General features: G+C 49.5%; 2 protein-coding genes across 3 annotated transcripts in view; both read right to left on the bottom strand.

The window, feature by feature from the left end:
* The window catches only part of PPP1R37 (protein phosphatase 1, regulatory subunit 37), a 46235-nt gene extending 36986 nt beyond the window's left edge, over positions 1-9249 (bottom strand). Inside the window, exon 1 of one of the 2 annotated variants that reach the window (XR_439018.1) lies at positions 8895-9249. Coding sequence is in view for 1 of the 2 variants with exons in the window: in XM_006901222.1 (XP_006901284.1) it covers positions 8895-9096 (202 nt within the window). In the remaining variant the exon portion in view is untranslated. The remainder of the gene's footprint in view (positions 1-8894) is intronic. The other variant, XM_006901222.1, reaches the window with a different exon arrangement.
* Positions 9250-13689: 4440 nt separating this feature from the next.
* Positions 13690-14079, bottom strand: GEMIN7 (gem (nuclear organelle) associated protein 7). Its single transcript, XM_006901221.1, has one exon. It carries the CDS (start codon positions 14077-14079, stop codon positions 13690-13692), a length of 390 nt encoding a protein of 129 aa, XP_006901283.1.
* Between the last annotated feature and the right edge of the window lie 5190 nt (positions 14080-19269).

The following is a 19269-nucleotide window of genomic DNA, read 5'->3' as shown; positions in this document are numbered from 1 at the left end:
CACATGCAGACACTTTCAAGTTCCACCTGCACCTCAAGACAAGCACTGGGAGCCACAAAGAGTGGGAGAACCTAGAACAGCCACTCTGTACACCCTCCACCCACCAACCACCCATCTGGGGATTCAATGACACTTGGGCTCATGGAGTGTTCCTAGGCTGCGTTACCCAGATCCAGCTCTCCAGTCGAGTCAGCCAAACTCCTTCTACCCAAGACCTGGTTGTGGGCAGGACCAGGCCAAAGTGACTGGGAGGAGGGGATGAGAGCCTGCAGAGCCCTCCGCCCTCCGTTCTAGGGAACAGAGACCAAGCCCCTCCCTCCTAGAGAGGGGAATGTAATCAAAGAATGATAGGCAGTCTGAATTGTCTCAATCCCTGGTGGTCCTGCTGGCTAAGCACTGGACGACTAACCAAAAAGTCACCAGTTCGAACCACCACTCACTCCTCAAGAGAAAAAAAGCACCAGTCTGTGTCTGTAAAGATTTCTAGTTTCAGAAACCCTAGAGGACAGTTTTCTGTTACTCTGGGTCATTATAAGTTAGAGCACTCAGCAGGCAGTGAGAGGGTTAGAAGGCCCGCGTCTCCCACATGAACCACAGTGGAGGCAGCCTTCTGTGCAGCTTTAAACACACAGCTGCCTTGCCCCATTGATTCTGGCAAGGGGCTACGGCGGCCACCTCCAGCTTCCTAGGCCTTACTGAGGCCAAAAATGATAGCCAGGGCTCAGTGTGCACAGGACCGAATGTCCACAACTGAGAGGTGCTCGGACACCTAGGGGGGCCCACACTGTGTGGCCCAGGTCCAGCCCTCTGGTCCAGCCCTCCGAGCCCAGGGTATGGGCATTCTGGGTAAGGCCAGGCCAAGATGACTGGGGGTGGGGGCAGGGGGGAACCAAAAGGCAATGGATGGGGGAATGGTCCCTCAAAGCGTTACAGAAAAGGTGAGCAACAGTAAAACCTGGAGATGACAGTTCAGATCAAATGAACGAATGAATCAGGGAAGTCAGATATTAGCTACGAGCTAACTTGGCCACTGATGGTTCCAGGCTCCTGGCCCCCTCACCACCCTGATCTTGGTCTCAGTTCCATCTCCTCCAGGTCCCTGATTCCCAGAAGGAGCAGAAAAAACACAAACCATGCTTCTTTTGACAATTCTTTTCCTTCCTGTCGCTCAGCTCCCTCTACCCCAGCCCAACTCCCTCCTAGCTGTGGTGGCTCCTCCCCTCTGCATCTAACCTGCCCAACTCTTGTCACTTCTTAAGACCTCAGATATTGTGCAGGAAGCTGCCCTCATGCCCACATTTGACTGGAATTGTTTACTGTATGCCTTCCTCACTCCACAAGGAGAGGGACAGGCTTGTCTTCTCTGGTCACGTTTCTAACACCTGGCTGTCCCAGGGTTTGAGGCTGAGCAGCAGGCCACAGTGAATGACTAACACAGGGGAACAGCCATTCACTTCATCAAGAAGGATGGATGAAGAGTGCATGCCTCGTTCTAGATACACAATGCTAGGACAAGAACAAGTCCAAGGCCACCATGGTCAGTCTACACACGGACTTGCATAGGAGAACTGCGCCCCGTGCCTCCCGAGTGCCCCTTATGCAATCTGGTTTTCCTCCCGGTCACTACCTTGTAGGGCCAAAACTATCCTCTCTGTTCTCCAGATGGCAGGGCTTAAAAAGGAAGACACTACACTGCAATCTCCAAGGTGCACAGTTCTAGTCCACCAGATCCTCTACTGAAGGAGGGGCAATCTCCTCCTGTACCAGTCAGATCCTATTCGACGGTATACGCACACACACAAAATAGTTTAAAAAACAACAAGGAGGAAGACACTGGATGCCGCAGATGCGTGCCACCACTTACCAAGGCTCAGGTATATACAGCTTCTAAGTGCTGCCTCCTGGGCCAGAACCACAGTGTAAGCCCTGACTAGCTGTGCAACTATTTTGGGAAATGGCATCACCTCTCTGTGCCTCAATTTCCTTGTCAACAAAATGGGAATGCTGACAACCACCTGCTGGGTAGCTGTGAGCTTTAAATGAGACAATGCTGTATGGTGCAGTGTGCCCAGCCCTTGGGAGGTGATGACAGGTAAGCCCAAGCAGAGAGCAGGGTTTCATCTATAGGCCCGAGCAGATCCTAGCCTAGCACACAGCCCACCTGCCCCACTCCAATCTCTGCAGCTCCCCGAAGACAGATAGAGCAACATTCAGCTAGCAATTAGCTCCAAAAACCAGTCTCAGAGGTGAACCCCAGGCACCCGTGAACTGAGGTCTGGGGCACTGAACACAGGCCTAATGATGTATGGGAAAGGTGGAGGGGCTTTTGAAAAACTGTAGATTCCTGGCCAGTAGGCCCAGAGACTGCCTTAGTGAGTCTGAAAGAGGGGCCAGGGAACTCCTTTGTCAGTCCTTCACAGTGTGGTGTGGATGCTAACCAGCCTAGCCCAGGGCCTCTGGCCTCCAGGTTTCACTCCAAATCTCCTTAAAATGTGAAAGATGTGATCAGGCACTCGCAGAATCCTGCATCCCAGAACCCCACACTCTCACACACACACTCCTGCACATGCCCATGTGCGCACACACACGTCTGTTGATTCATGTGGTGATCACTCCCTACAGCACACCAGCCAGCATCATGTGCTCTTCCTGGGGTCTCCTGGATGGTTGCCAGAACCTGGGGTGTCTGGGGCTGAGCCCAATCCTGGCACCAAATAGATAAGCTACTAAGAAAACAATTCCTCCTGAATACCACAGAGTGTCAGATCTGAGGGGTAAAGTCTCCTTTCTCTCAGTGTTTGTCCCAATGGCCCCAGAGGTGCCTCACACATGGTCTCTGCCCTTGAAGGGAGACACCTTACATGGTCAGAGATGCAAGGTTGGAGGTAGGAAGAACAAGAGCTGCTGTATAAGTGTGCAGGCACAGAGCCGTGGGAGTCTAGAGAGTGGACACTGGGCATCTGCTGTGCTTATGGCCTGGCCGGGTCCTGTCAACACCTAGTCCCCTCATGCAGGACAGAGGGCTGGATGGGAGCCTGCTCTAACGGGAGGCTAGGCTCAAGGAGGAGCCGTGACAGGTCCAAAGGTGGTAGACAGAGGCTGGAGTGAAAATGGCCCTGAGCCCTGGCTCGTGGCCCTACTTGGTCGGGGAAGGCTCTGGAAGTTAGCATGGAGGGGTGGCCCTCCGAAGCAGAGAACAGGAAAGATGGGTGTGGGTGCAGAGCAGAGCAGAGCAGAAAAGGTCCTTAGCAGGGAGCAGGGAATAGGAGAGCAGTAAGAACAAGGGGACACTGGTAGCGTTCACTGTGGACCTGCACTCAGTTCATCCCATCAGCTCTAGGAGCGAGTAATACAGTCAGTCACCTGTCTTTTCTAGACAGAAAATTCAAGGCCCAGAGAGAACAACGGTCCAAACCCACACTCCTCAGGGCAGGAGGCAGCGAGGTGGGGCCAGGTGGGAATCTGAGCAGAAGCAGCGCCCCCATCAACACCACCCTACCCCAGACTCTGCCTCCAAAGCTCCTCACACATGGAAACACCAGCTCTCTTACGGAATCTCACTCTATGAACAGGTACATTTCTACCTGTCAGACCAGTTTCAAGGGCTCAATGCGCGGTGTGGGTTTCAACAAGAACAAACAGTAATGGGGTGTCCACCTTCCTGGGTCTCCACATAAGAACACTGTAGCCACTGTCCTTCCTCTGCTCTTTTTCACCCTCATCCCCTGTTCGCCTATTTGGGTTCTCTTTACCCCACAACACCCCCACTGCACACGAGCAGCTTTCTGGTGGGCACCCTCCTCCCCCGCCCCCAGCCTGCCGCCCCAACTCCAGGACTGACTCTCGCTGGAGGTCAGGGGGTGGGAATGAGTCATCAGCAGCCCAGGTGGGGGGAGAGAGGCTCCCAGCCGGTGGCCGGTGTCACGTGCTCTCGATCACATGCTGCTCAGGCCGCCTGCTCCCGAACCCACGCCACCTCCCCACCTCCCCACGCGCAGCTCAGCCAGGGCTGGGAGACCAGCCTCAGGCCCTTCCTGCAGTTTGGTCTGGAAGGGTTCCCAAGCCAGCTGGCCCCAGGAGTAAGGACCACCAGCAGCCAGTATGCCCTTCCCTCTTCCCGCTGGCACTCATGCCCGGCCCCAGGGCCCCAGGGAACACGGCATCACTGTTTCCACCCGGCCCGGTCCAAGCTTCACTTCCTCATCCACACACATCTGCTGCTGCAGAGAGCCTGGCCCTGGCCCACTTCATCCCACTGCCAGACCTCCTGGTAGCCTCTACTTCACAGACAAGGAAACAAACCAGGTCCAGCAAGAACAAGGTCCTTACTGGGGCACACAGCCTCCCAGGCTGCTGGGTGCCTCTCATCAGCCACCTAAGCCTTTTCCCTGTTACCGCCTATGTGCCCGCGGGTGCCCACTGGGGCAGGATCACAGCACATCATGCTAGGGGCTGGGAAAGCGATGGGAAATAGGAGAGCTCAGTGTCTGCCCTCCTGTGCCAGTGAGGGAAGACCACTCACAGGAAGGTAAACACGCATGGTAATGTTGGTCATCAGCACAGGGGAAAAAAAGCAAGCCCGAGGACGGGGGTGGTGAGGATCACTATCGGAGGGGATGTGAAGACCAGAGAAGTCCATTGGAGGTGATGAGGTGAACCCCACCATCTCAATCCTCCAGGACTCCCCCGGCCCTGGGCTCCATGGATGGCCGATGGAGGCTCTGCTGCTCAGACAACTGAGGGCCCCGTCTAATCTCCTACAGCAGTGAGGCCCTGGGTCAGGGTGGCCGAGCAGGAACCCTGTGCTTGCTGGGACCCCTCTTTCCCGAGTGCTGCTTTCTCTAGGCCTGGGCCTCTCTCTACCTCCTGGTCCAGTTCAATGCTCAGTAACTCCTCCACCACCTTTCTCACTCATATGGCACCCCTCACCATGCTTTTCCGGAGTTCTACAGGCCAACTCCAAATGCTCTCCCACCTCCAGCCTAAGCCCAGCCGTGTCCACCCTGCCCAGCACTAGCTCCTGGGCCAGAGTTTTGCACCACAGTTCCCCCTTTACAGCAAGGCAAACCCTCCACCGCCATGGTCCATGGCCCCACTGTCCTCTCCAGGCACAAACACTACCCAACTGGCATCTGGCATGGACAACACCCCCTAATTTGTCTGTCAATCCACTGTCCAAACTCACCAACTTTACCAAGGACCCCTTCACCACTAGATATAAGATCATACAAAGCTCCCACTGCTGGCCAACTCAACACCTCACCTCAGCCAAGACAACCAACTCTCCAAGCCCCACAGCCTGAGTGATCTCTCCACGCCACCACCTCTCCACCTCGGACCTGGAGTTTGCCCCTGGAGTGGGGGGCCTGTCCTGTCCTTGTCACCTTTCCTAAGCCTTCAGGAACAAGAGACTGCCCCCAGCTTGCCCCTACCTTTCACTAGGTCAATCAGTAACTCTCCTTTCAAGTCCCAGGAAGCCTCCAACTGACCTACTGCCTTACAAGACATCTGTTGCCCCTAAAACTCCTTCACTGCCTCCTGCCTCTTTAAGGTTACCCAAATACTTAAAACCCTGGAGAAGGGGAAGATTTTCTGGGCTATTTTAAAAAATTAAAAAGCTGTATCAGAAATACCATAAATGAATGACCTTAATAAATTCAAATGCATTTACTTACAATTTAGGAAGCTGTTGCAGCTAAGTGCTGCTGTCAGGTTAGAACTGACTTACAGCTGATACTCCAACAAGTTTTCAGAGGCTGCACATTACCCAGGAAGAGAATGCCCATCTTTCTCCCACGGGTCAGCTGGAAGATTCGAACTGTGTGCCTTTGGGTTGGCAGTGCAGCTCCCTATCACTAAGCCCCCAGAGCTCTCAGTGCTACTGTAAGAGAAATACCACAGACTGATGACTTTACAAGCATAAACCTATTTTTCTCACAGTTGAGGAGGCTAGATGTCTGAATCTGGAAACTGGCTTTAGGGGAAGATTTCTCATGTCTCCAGGAGCCCTAAGCCCAAAAAGACATGCTTGGTCCCAGCTCTTCTTTCTTGATGGTAGTATGTTCCCTCTCTCAGCTCACTTGTGTAATCTCTTTTTATAAATCTCAAGTGATGCTGAATCAAAACACATTCTAATCCTGTAGAGCCTATTCTGCATCATTAAAATAACTGCCACCTTCCTGCCTTGCTAACATCATAGAGATTAGGATTTACAACACACAAAATAATTACATCAGATGACAAAATAGCATAACTACCTATTATTGAGAATCATGGCCTAACCAAGTCAACACTATTTTGGGAACACACAATTCAATTGATAATAAGTTAATGGTTGGTTTTTCAGAAGTAGGACTACCAGGACTTTCTTCCAAACTTTCTGTTAGCTGTCAACAAAAAAGATTGTTTGCACCACTTAAGGACTCCATGTGACCAACAGCAGATGCTACTAAAGTGGCAGGCACTTTACAAGAACTATTTTGTTAAATTCTTACAAGCATCCTCTAACAGTATCTAATAGTATCAAATCCCTCCATCTGCAGAGAAAGACAGTAAGAGAAGAGGCTCAAAGAGGAAAAAGGACTTCCTCAAAGCCAAACAGCTGGTTGCAAACAGCTGTTCCTCTCCTGGGAAGCTACAGTCAAGAAACTTCCCTTCCCAACCTGTGCCAAATGCCCCAACTGCCTTCACCACTGACCTGCCAGCCCACAAACTGACCAGCTCTTCCGCTGTCCTGGTGAGCTACGTACTCTCTCCAAGTCAACTCCTCTGCTGCCAAGCCCTGGCCAGACGCTTCTCTCCGCCTCAGCCCAGCTAAGGCAGTTTTACCAGCTCTGTAAGCTAGTAAATCTCTTGACGTACCTGCGAGCCAAACTTCTTCGTCCTTCCCCATTTGCCCACAAACTGACCACCACTTCTGCCCCTCTTCCAGAAACTTCTATAGTAGCAACATTCAGGCTTCATGCCTCAGAACCCACTCCTTTATTCTGGCTTTTAACATGACCAAAATCACCTTAATAACAACATATCTGCAACTTCATGAGTTGCTATCACCTTTCACACACGATCTCTTTCTGTTCATTCATCACCTTGTGGCGTAGGTGTTATTAACCACTTTACAGGTGAGAAGCCATACCGACGATGTAGTAATATACCAGGCTACAACGCAAAAGGCTGGCAGTTTGAATCCACCACCCACTCCAAGGGAAAGGTGAGACGTCTTCTCCAATAAAGATTTATAGCTTCAGAAATCAGACGGAGGGTTGCTATCAGTGGGAATCGATGACAGCAGTGGGCTCTGGGTTACAGAGGAGAAAACTGAGGCTCAAAGGGGAAAATCAACCCAAGGTCACAGAGCTTCTGCTCTTGACCACCCCCAACTTATCCTCTCCAGGTCTCCCTCTTTCTGCTCCTAACTCACTATCTTGAATGCCATGTATAACCACAATTTTTTCCTTGACCTCAATCTCCCAGTCTTTTGACTCCAAAGTGTCCTCAATCCCAGGAGCCTGGAGCCCAGGCAACCTGGCTGGCTCCCAATGCCAAGAGTCTTAAATTACCCACCATCGCTTTAACAATAACCAGCCAAGCTGGCATTTACAGCCGTTCCCCGTATGTGTGTGTGCAGCTTCCGGTTACCAAGTTTCCCACCCTCGCCCCAACCCCCCGGCTCCAAGCCACCCTCTCCTCCACTGCTCACACACAGGCTGCCAACTGTTCCTTCTCCTACCCCTGGAGGCCAGCAGACCAGTCGCTAGAACGCACTAGCTGGTGTGATCTTCTTTCCCCAGGTTCTATCACACTAAAAAAAGGCCTCTCCAGCACAGAAATAGACACAGCACTGCTGTCCCCTCCTGTGGTCCGAGTGCCCACAGACCTGTGACTTTCTGTCTCTCCTGGTCCCCGGTCCCACATTCTCCTCCAGCTGTCGTTTCGGTGTCAACACCGACCTGACCTTTTAACCTCTAATGACCCAGCTTCTGAGGCCACAAATTCACTCCATCTCCCCACATCTCAAGCTACCCAAGTTTTCCAACACCCTCAACCTTCTACTGACCAGAAAATCCCATTCCTCACCTCACCTGCTGTACTTACTCTCAAGTCCACTCTGACTCACCGTGGGCACCCCCCCCCAACGGGTGCAGAACAGAACTGACCCCAGAGCTTTTCGGAAGCGGAAGGCCAGGAGGCCCGTCCTGTGAATGGGTTTGAACCTCCAAGCCTTTATAAGTCGAGAACTTACATGCTCTGTGCCACCCAGGAGGTTGTGTCCTGACCTGATAACATTATCCAACTCTCTGCAGTTTAAATGAGGAGACCTTTCTATAGGGAGGTCCCTGACTCAGCCCGGACTTGCTGCCTGTGTGTGTGTGTGGGGGGGGGGGTAATGACAGCACGCGGTCACTTTTCCTCTAAATGCCAAGATCTAACACCTCCGACGACGACCCGTCCCTATGCTGACCACCACCTCTGCTCCCTTGCTGGGAACAACCGTGACAGTTTCGCCCAATCCTCTACAGCCCCGGTCCACGTTTAACCCTCCTCTTCCCTTCAGGCATGAACGTGACCAGTATTTTCCATCCAGGGCTCGCCAGCCAGCAACCTGGGCTCGTGCCAGCGGCACAGGCCCAGCCAACTATCCCCCGACTACCCCTCCCCAGGCCACGGTGACCCACGCTTCCAGCAGCCCGCGCTCCCTGCCCTTCGCTGGAGAAACTTCACACGCAAAGGATATAAACCTGCCCACCTCCTGGCCGTTTAACGACCCTCCCTTCTAACCCCTATCCACCCTCAAAGTGTCTCCTTTAATCAGCAAGTGGAACTTCGGGGCGCCGCCTCCGTGCCGAGCCCCATGGTGACCCCCCGCGAAGGTCCAGGTCCCTCGCCGTAACTACCGTGTCTCCAGGGATCTTTGGGCTCCACTGCTCCGGACACGATGTCTTCGTCGGAAGGGAAGGTGACGCGCTTGGCCGCAGCCTTGAGGCGACCGTCGGCTGGGGGTGATGCGGGGCTGGGGGGCCGGGCCTCGGCGGGGGCCTCCTCGGCGTCGCCATCCGCGCCCGGCCCGGGCAATGCCTCCTGCGGCGGGAGCTCCATCGCCGCCGCCGCCTCCTCACGGGGGCCCCGGGGACATGCCCCGGGCCCCGGACTCGTCTCTCCGGGTCAGCCCGCCGTCCCCGGGCATGAGCTCCACGGCTGCTGCAGGCGCCGCCTCCGTCCTCTCTCCTCGTCGTCGTAGTCGTCGCCGCCGAGAGCCCGAATGCACCTGCTCGTCCGCAGCCGCAGTTTCGCCTAAATCCGATGCGTTTACCGTCTAGTATCAAAGACAGAAAATTTGGTTCAGCTACTGGCAGTCAGAGGAGCTATCTCATAAGTGACATGCGAGCGAAACAAAGAGCAGAAAGTCATGGAGAAAAGGAACGTGTGTAGTGAATCTGCAGAGCAGGAACCGCAGAATACGGGGGGCGGGGCGATTGAACACCGTCTCCCAGGGCAGCGCGCATGCGCGAGCCAGACCCCTCCCCCCGCCCCCGCCGCCTAACGCTCGAATTCGCACGCAATTGTCACGGGTGCAGCTGGCTAGGGAATGGAGTTGGTAGAAATAAAAACCATCTTCTTGGCAGGATGCGACTAAACTGAAGAGGACAAATGCAGAGCCTGAGAAGAAAGACCATGATAGCTGTGTTGAATATGTACTGATGATGTATGCGGACGAAGATGCCTCTGCCCTAGAGACGAAGTCTTGGTAGTCTCTAGGTGTATTCTGTACTGCTCAAAATAGAATTTAATATGACATGACAAAGCAAATAGGAGCCTACGGAGAATAGCACATCTCTGGCGTTTCTTTTCAACTGTGAGGGAAGAAATGCCAAAGGCAAAAGACGAATATGCGACTCAGAATATTGTGTTTGAAGCGACAGAGTGCTACCTTAAGCCACGCCCTTTACAAGCTTAATTCAATAGCTTAATAACAGCCCCCGCACTTTCACCATACTTGAAATGCCCATCGAGCACCTGAGAAGGCGGGGCTAAGACTAATAATGAGGCGTAGGGAGGGGCACGCTCGACGTCGTTGCCAAGGCAACTAAAGAGGGCGGGGCCAGGTCCGCCCAGAAATCGTGTTGTGAATGGACAGGTGAGAATCGAAGCAGCTTCCAGCTTAAATCAACAGCTTCGGCTACCACACTTTCGCCACTAAAACAACAACAAAATCTATTATATTTTTAATGGAATTTATTTTATTACATTCTGAACTTGTAATCCTTCTTAATAGAAGATTGCAAAAGGTGTCAAAAGCTATTTTTTAAAATCTTCGAACAACAGTGGGGCTCATTTAGTAAGAAGGGACTAAGTAAGTAAATCAAGGCGAGTTGAGAGGGCAGTCATCACAATGCCCCTAGTGGACAGAGCCGAACTGGGGTTTCTAAGGCTTAATTTTGTTGGGTTTTTTTTTTCCAAGACTAATTTTTTTTAGAAAGGAATTTTTTTTAATTTTATTATTTTTGTGTGAGTGTACCGTCAAATCAGATCTGACTGGTACAGGAGGAGACTGCCCCTCCTTCCCCGGCAGAGCATCTGGTGGATTTGAACCGTGAGCCTCTGAGATTGTAGTTGCAGCTCCTTGCCACTAGGCCACCAGAGCTCCCCTCCAAGACTAATTTTTATGAAAGCACACTGCTATATCTTTCTCCCTTAGAGAGGCTGGTGCATTAGAAGGGCTGGCCTTTTCGATTGTAGCTTAATGATTACACTCACTGAGCCACCAGGGATCCTCGTGTTACACTGTTGCTAGGACATAGAGATTCTATGTGCGACAAAATGAAACACAATTCAAAATCCCGTTATTTTCACAGTTGCTAAATCAGAGGCTACCGCTGCACCCTTTTTGTCAATCAGACAAAACTCGCGTTTTCCAGTGGATTCTGAATCACACTGCCCCTAGTGGACAGAGCCGAATTGGGGTTTCTAAGACTAATTTTGTTGTTGTTGGGTTTTTTTTGTGGTTTTTTTTACAAGACTAATTTTTTTGTCATGTTGTTGTTGTTATGTGCCGTCGAGTCGTTTTCGACTCATAGCAACCCTATGCACAACAGCCCTAAGTCCCGCTCTATCCTGCGCCAACCGCACTGCCTCTGACACACCCATCCCGATTACCCCAGTCACCGAATCAATCCATCTCATAGAGGGTCTTCCCCTCCTGCGCTGTCCCTCCACCCTCCCAAGCATGATGTCCCTCTCCAAGGACCCGTCCCTCCTGGCAACATGTCCAAAGTATGTCAGATGAAGCCCCAGAATCCTCACCTCCAAGGAGTAGCTTGGTTTAATCCTCTCCAAGATGAAGCTGTTTGTTTTCCTGGCAGTCCATGGTACATTCAGTACTCTTCTCCAGCACCACAGCTCAAAAGCATCCACTCTCCTTCCGTCCTTCCTAGTCATTGTTCAACTCTCTGATGCATAACAAGCGATTGCAAATACCATGGCCTGTATCAGGCACATCTTAGTCTCTAGAGAGACACCGTTGTTCCTGAGTACTTTAGAGAGGTCCCTAACAGCAGACTTTCTTTAGAAAGGAATTTTTTTTTATTTTATTATTTTTGTGTGAGTGTACCGTCAAATTAGATCTGACTGGTACAGGAGGAGATTGTCCCTCCTTCCCCGGCAGAGCATCTGGTGGATTCGAAACGTGCGCCTCTGGGATTGTAGTTGCAGCTCCTTGCCACTAGGCCACCAGAGCTCCCCTCCAAGACTAATTTTTATGAAAGCACACTGCTGTATCTTTCTCCCTTAGAGAGGCTGGTGCATTAGAAGGGCTGGCCTTTTCGATTGTAGCTTAATGATCTCACACACCAGGGATCCTTGTGTTACACTGTTGCTAGGACATAGAGATTCTATGTGCGACAAAATGAAACACTATTCAAAATCCTGTTATTTTCACAGTTGCTAAATCAGAGGCTACCGCTGCACCCTTTTTGTCAATCCGTCTTGTTGAGGGCATTTATATTCAATGCAATAGTGTCCATTCCAGCTCATAGTGACTTGCATTGGGCAATCTGGCTTTTAGGAAATCCCAAAGGCCAAAGTCCTGAAGCGCAATGATGTCACATTAAAGACTAAGGTGTGCCTGACTCAGGTCACAATCTTTCCAACACCTGCTATGCATGTCAGAGCTAGACAGTGAATGATAGAAGAATCGATGTCCTTGAGCTGTGGTCTTGAAAGACAGTACTGAATATCCCCAGGAATACCAAAAGAATGAAAAAAATGTCTTTGACAAAGTGCAGCTTGAGTGCTCCTTGCAAATATAGGGGGGAAGGTTTGTCTTACATTCTTTAGGCATATTATTAGGAGGGAGGCTATTCCTTGAAAAAGGACATTATTCTTGGAAGAGCGAAGTCAGCAAAGAAGAGGAAGACCTTTAATGAGATGAACTGATATACTGACAGCAGCAATAGGCTCAAGTATGTCAGAGATGAAGATGGCACAGGATAGGATAGGATAGGATCCTATCTGTTGTCAATAGGATCTCTATGAGTCCTACTTGACTAGACAGCAATAACAACACTAGGATTTGGAGGCCAGAAATCCACTAAGGAGGAGACCATCCTCTATCCTGGCAGAGGCTTCTACCACTGATCTGTTAGCAGCCAATCTGTTATGCTCTATGCAGCCAGAACTCTTGAGGGGACTAAAATGACATGGAGGAAGAGTGGATGTTAACATCAGGGGATCCACTTTCCTCTCTAACCTTGAACCTCTTTGTCGCCACTAACCGGTATATAACCACCATTAATGCAGTCAAGGGAGCAAATCTAAGGCTCTTCCTGTCAAGCCCACTCCAAGAGGCGGGGATGGTTGGCCACCACATCCCTCATTTTATCACCGTCCATTCCCACTCCACTCCCTAAACTGAGATTGAGATCAAGTCTAAAGTTCCCAAAGCTGATATCCAAGACCCTCTGGTGGTTTTCCCAGCGGGGATGGGGTGGAGTGGCCGGTGCTGTCCCATACTTGCAGCTTTTGAAGAACCTCCATTACTCGAAAACCAAACTCATTCCTCTGGAAAATCTGACCCTCAGCCACCCTAGAGGACAGAGTAGAACTGCCCACTGGGTTTCCAAGACAGGAATTTTCCTGGAAGCAGATTGCCATGTCTTCTTTCTGGGCACAGCTGATGGGCTGGTACTGGCCCCTCGTAACCTTGGACCCCTTAACCACTGCACCATTCTCTCACACATGAAACCTGTCCCAGATTCTGTGAGGTGCACGCACACACAAGAACAACAATAAAACCCAAGAAAATTTGAGTCTCATTTTCTTCAAACAACTGGCTCTTTGGCAGGAGGGGGAGCAGGGAGTATTTTCAGGAAGGGCAAAACACATTTTCCCACTCTTGCCATTTGCCTTCTCTTCTTGCCCCCGCCTTGCAGAACTAGCACGAGACTTCTCTTTCTGTGGAATTCAGAGTGGCATGAGGTAGAGCATTCCTTTCAACAAGATCTAGACTCCCTGGGGCTGCAGACTTCTAATGACTAACCCAGCCAGTGTGACTTAGAGCTCTTGCTCAGAACCTCAGAGACCCAGAGTGCCAAGGGGGTGAGAGGCAAGTGTCTTTGAATCCCAGTAGTGTCCCTAGCTTGGGAGCTTCCGGGATCCTAGGGTCTGAGCAGCTCTGTGAACCCAGCGTAATTTTCAGGGCTTGAAAGTATAGGCAATGATGTCACTGCACCTCAGCAGCGCCTCTGCTTCCACACCAATGGGAGTCTGCAGCTGTGACACGTAGAAGTTGGCCACGTCCAAGTCAGTGGCTCCAAACCTTGCCGTCACCTGCACACCCTCGTGCAGCGTGAAGCGCACCTGGTGACCGGCCATGGCTAACAGGCTTCGGAGATAGCGCTCCCGCAGGGCGGCACGGGCCTGCTGTTCCTGGGACTCCAGCGACTCCTCCATTTCCAGGGCTTCCGGCTTCAGGAGAGCCCTGCGACCATCAGGGGCAAAGCCTCGGCTTGTGCCATCAGGACCCCGGGGCAGCCTGAGCACAGGGACTGGCCGGGGCACGGGGTGGCTCAGTAGACTCTGCATTGTCCTGGCTGTTGGGTGAGAAGAACAGGGAACATGTCAGATTGGGGGGAGGACACATGAAATATTGTCAGGGAGTTAGGGACAGAGGTGTGTGGCTATCAGGATCTCAAAGAGGACCTGTCTAAATACCAATTCCTGATCCATCCCTCCTAAAATTTGTACTGGGTCTTCCTGAGCCCCCCTTCTCAGGAACTGCCCCTTCTCAATGACTTGGGGCAGGAGGAATAAGTGTCCACAAGTAAGAATGTGAGCACCATGAGGGCAGGAATGTATTACAGTTATCTCCGAGTACACACTTCCTGAGGGGGCCTGGCTTCCTCTCTCTCTCTCTGTCTGCCATCTATCTCATCCATCAAATCCTATCTTCCAGATGGATGAGGAACGATGGATTCAGAATCTCACAGGAACCAGCTCTTAAACAATCTGAGCATTAGAATCAGGCACTTGGGGCTTCCTAGAGTTACAGAACAGTCATGCAGGTGAGAGGCACCCACTTGAGATAGAGCATTCCTTTCAATAAACTTCATTCACCCCCTCTTTCCCTACACAAGGACCTTGCCTGACGCATCACTTCACATTTGGCCAGGGGCCAGGATCCACAGCAGTAGTCAGCAAACCTGTTCTGTGAAGGGCTCAAGAAGCAGGGCTGCCCTGGAGTTTTCCTGCTTAAGTTTTGCAGAAGCAGCCAGCCAGGCCTAGAGCTGTGGGATGGGCTCAAAGGGACAGCCATTGGGAGCAGCTGGCCTCACAGATTGTGTGTAAAAGCTCTGTTATGGCTGCCACCTAAGAAACAACAACTCGTGAGGTCCTACAGGACCTAGAGTCACTCTGAGAACCAGACACTATGTCTCCTTTAAACTGCCTGTCAAACTCATTGCCATCTTGCAGGAAGCAGTTCATAGCTGACCCTTTGGCAGGTTTTCAGAACCTGTAAGTTGCATAGGAGACTGCCTATCTTTCTCCCTTAGAGCCGCTAGTGGATTTGAACTGCCAGAGATGCTGAATGGAGACAGACCTACTCCTTAGAATGTATCCTGCCTCCTTAGCCTATTTTTAATCCTGCCTCATTAGTATAAGAAAGGCTAGGATTTACAGCATTTAGGATAATGACATCAGATCACAAGACAGAGGATATATTTATATAAGGATGAGGATCTTGGACTATATATATATATATATATATAGCAGTGGAGGGGGAGAAGGAGAAGTCAGTCCCTAACAGTACGTAATGCTGTTTCTCTCACAGCTCTGGTTGACCTGGTGGGTAAAGAGTTGTGCTGCCACCCCAAAGGCATGCAGTTCAAATCTACCAAGCTGCTCCACAGAAGAAAGTTGGGCAATCTTCTCACGTGCAATTTACAGCCTCTCAAAACCTCCTGAGGGGTCAGCTGAGTCAGTTTCCACTTGAGAGTAATGAGTATATATAGTAAATAAGAACCAAGAGGTGGAATTCAGTGGCATTCTGAAATATTAAAACTAATGATCTAGGGGGGACGGTGGGAGCAGGGGGGGAGGATGGGCAGGGGGAAATCATAGGATCACACATGAGGGGGTTAAAGGAAATGGGAAAGACCTGGTGGGGATCTGGAAAGACAGGGTAATAGTGGGCACAGTTCAATGATAACTAATTTTTTTAATGATAACTAATCTTATGAAACATAATGAATGTGAATAATTGCATGAAACAATGTGAAGGAAGGATAGTGTGAAACACAATGTATACAAACTTTGTAAGCAAATCAAAGTAAAATAAAATTTTTTTAAACCCCTAACGATCTAAAGTAAAATAATGATCATATGGATTATGATTACTGCTGAATAAAACAGAACTCAATGAGCCCATAGTAATTGTAAATAATAAAGGAAGAAAAATTTCTTCTTTGCAAATAAAATGGTAACTAATAAATAGAAAAGGTATGATGGCATTAGAAAATCATCAATTAGGGAATTCTGGTGGCCTAGTAGCAAGAAGCTGCACTGCAATCCCAGAGGTACATGGTTTGAATCCACCAGATGCTCTGCTGGAGAAGGAGGGGCAATCTCTGTAGCAGTCTGTAGCAGTCAGACGGTGCACACACGCACACACAGAAAATCATCAATGAATGCTGAAACAAGCAGGTGAATGTTTGAGCAAGTACAGGATTAGCTGCTGTTAGGTGTCACTGAGTCCATTTCCACTCAAAGCAACACTATTCTAACAGAAGGGAACGCTGCCAGATCCCACACCATCCTTGCTGGTGCCCTTTGAGCCCACTGTTGCTGCCACTGTGTCAATGCATCTTGTGGTTTGTATTTGGTTTTCAATTTATCTTGCTGGGGGTCTTTTGTGTTGACCCTCCCCTTTCCTAACCACGAGGTCCTTGTCCAGGGACTGGTCTTTCTGATCACACGTCCCAAGTCAGTAAAATGAAATCTCCTACCATCCTTACTTCCAAAGAGCATTCTGGCCACACTTCTTCCAGGATAGATGGGTTCGGTTTAGAAGTCTGTTCCATGTTGATACTCCTCCCCAACATCTTAATTCAAATGCATCACCATCCAGCTTTCACAGGCACAGAAGGTAGGTGAAAACAGTCTTGGGTCAGGTACACCTTAGTCCTCAAAATGGTATCTTTGCTTTTTAATATTTTAAAGCAGTCTTTTACAGCAGATTTCCCCTGTGGAACTTAGCATTCAATTTCATGACTGCTATTTCCATGAATGTTGATTGTAGATCCAAGTAAAATGAACTCTAGGATAATGTCAATCTCTTCTGTTTTTATTGGTCCAGTTGTGAGGATTTTGGGGGTTTTATTATTATTTTAATTTTTTTATAGATAGATAGATTTTTTTTTAATTACTTGCTGTGTGCTGTCGAATCAGATCCAACAGGCACAGGAGGAGATTGCCCTTCTCCAGTGGAGCATCTGGTGGATTCAAACTGCCCACCTTTGGGATTGCAGTGCAGCTTCTTGCCACTAGGCCACCAGAGCTCCCCAGATTTTTGTTTCCTTAACATTGAGTTGCAATCCATACTGAAGGCTGCAGACTTTGACCTTCATCAGTAAAGGCTTCAAGTCTCCTTCATTTTCAGCAAGTAAGGCTGTGCCATCCATCTGCATACAGCAGGTTGATAAAGAATCTTTCTCCAATCCTGATATCTCATTCTTCTTCACACAGTCCAGTTCCTGGGACTATCTGCTCAGCACAAAGACTGAATAAGTATGATGAAAGGGCAAAACTCTGGGGGTTCTGGTGGCCTAGTGGCAAGAAGCTGCACTGTAATCCCAGAGGTACGGGGTTCAAATCCACCAGATGCTTTGCCGGAGAAGGAGGGGCAATCTCCTCCTGTACCAGTCAGATCCGATTTGACAGTACACTCACAAAAAATAATAAAATTTAAAAAAAAGAAGAAAGGGCAAAACTCTGAGACACAACTTCACTGATTATAAACCACAAAGTGTTCCCCTGTGCTGTTCGAACAACTGCTTCTTTGTCTATGTACAGGTTCCTCATAAGCACAATTGTTTTTCCATAATCTGCAACATTATCCATAATTTGTTATGACCCACACAGTCTAATGCCTTTGCATCTTCAAGTTCCCTGTCACTAGGTGTTTATTCATTGTCAGGGGCTAAGAGTTAGGGAGCTCTAGTAGATCAGTGGTAAGAAGTTGTGCTGTCAAAACAAAATCCCACCATTCAAATCCACTAGCCGCTTTGCAGGAGAAAGAAAAGCCATCTCCTCCTGTGTGATTTACTGCCTCTGAAAGGTCAGCTATGAGCTGGTTCCAATCCAATGGGACACAACAACAACAAGAGTAATTTTATAGTAGGACAACTGAGTGGACACTACCCTACCTTAATGATCAAAGGCAACATGTCTGGTCATGAAATGAGCGGACAGTGAGCCTCCTATTAGCATGGACTGAGGACAATATTCCCACTGAAAAACCACATTACTGGAATCTAATCACAAGGTCACCATGAGTGTTCCTACTCAACGAAAACAATCATGAGGAGACAAAGCCTAACTGTGGGGCTTTCTGTAAAATAAAGAGGTCTCTTTAGAAGTGGCCTAGTGGGTAAAGAGTTGCATTGCCAAACCAAAGGTACACTGCTCAAATCCACCAGCTGCTTCACAGGAGAAAGATGGACAATCCTCTCCTGGGCCATTATAATTTAGTCTTTGAAAACCTGCTGGAGGGATTAGTAGCTGTGAGTCACTTCTTATTCACCAGCACAGAATAACAAAATATGTAGCCTGGAAATCTTGAAAAAAATCAAGATCATAGAAGACAAAGGCTGAGGAAAAATATAGTATATAGGGTGTTGCCCTGAAATGAAAGACCATGCCTGTCAGCACACTGTTCTAATCTACCAGGGACTTCACCGAAGGAACACAGGCAATTTCCCCTCCCGAGATTTACAGCCTCCAAAAACCTGCTGGAGAGTCATTTCCTATTTGATGGCAATGAATTTAAATTGGAGTTCTAGAGAGTCACATGGAGTCCTGTTGCACAATGGCTGAGCATGTGGCTGTGAGTGATAACGTTGAGGGTTCAAATCCATAAGCCACTCTGTTGGGCAAAGATACAGCAGTCAAGATTCCAGCCCCACATGGTCCTCAGGAGCTGGCCTCAACTGGAGGCCAGGTGGGTGCTCCGATCCCAGCTCTTCTTTCTCGGTGGGAGTCAGGTTCCTCTAATCTCTATTGCTGTTGTGTGTTGCGTGTGTTGCTGTTACGTGCTGTCCAGTTGGAACCGACTTATAGCTGGCCCTCCAGTAGGTTCTCAGAGCCTGTAAACAGCATGAGAGGACGCTGCTCATCTTTCTCCCATGAAGCAGCTGGGAGATTCGAGCTGCTTGCCTCTGGGTTGGCAGTGCAAACTCCTTACCTCTAGGTCACCAGAGTTCCCTGAGGTCTATAACCTCTTTTAAGATCTCAAAGGAATTGAAAAACAAGGAACTCATATATTATTATTTACAAAATGGTGACCCTGGAGGACATTATGCTGAGTGAAATCTCTCAGTTATAAAAAGACCAATATGGCATAATGTCACTGTTATAAAACAGGACTAATATAAGGACTGGGGAGAAACTAAGAAAAAAGGGGATATATAATGCACACGGCATTGAAACAGATTGGGGAGAGAACTGTATGAAAGGAATATATGATTAGGTATTAATGGTATGACAAGAGTCCAGAAT

The sequence above is a fragment of the Elephantulus edwardii genome, unplaced genomic scaffold (assembly GCF_000299155.1).
Source record: "Elephantulus edwardii isolate Elephantulus edwardi_28Jun2011 unplaced genomic scaffold, EleEdw1.0 scaffold00315, whole genome shotgun sequence".
In the NCBI taxonomy this organism is placed as follows: Eukaryota; Metazoa; Chordata; class Mammalia; order Macroscelidea; family Macroscelididae; genus Elephantulus; species Elephantulus edwardii.
This window is presented reverse-complemented; position numbering and strand designations above follow the sequence as displayed.

Bases quoted from the DNA above. Each gene is read 5' to 3' on its own strand.
- GEMIN7 (XM_006901221.1), bottom strand. From the start codon at position 14,079: ATGCAGAGTCTACTGAGCCACCCCGTGCCCCGGCCAGTCCCTGTGCTC.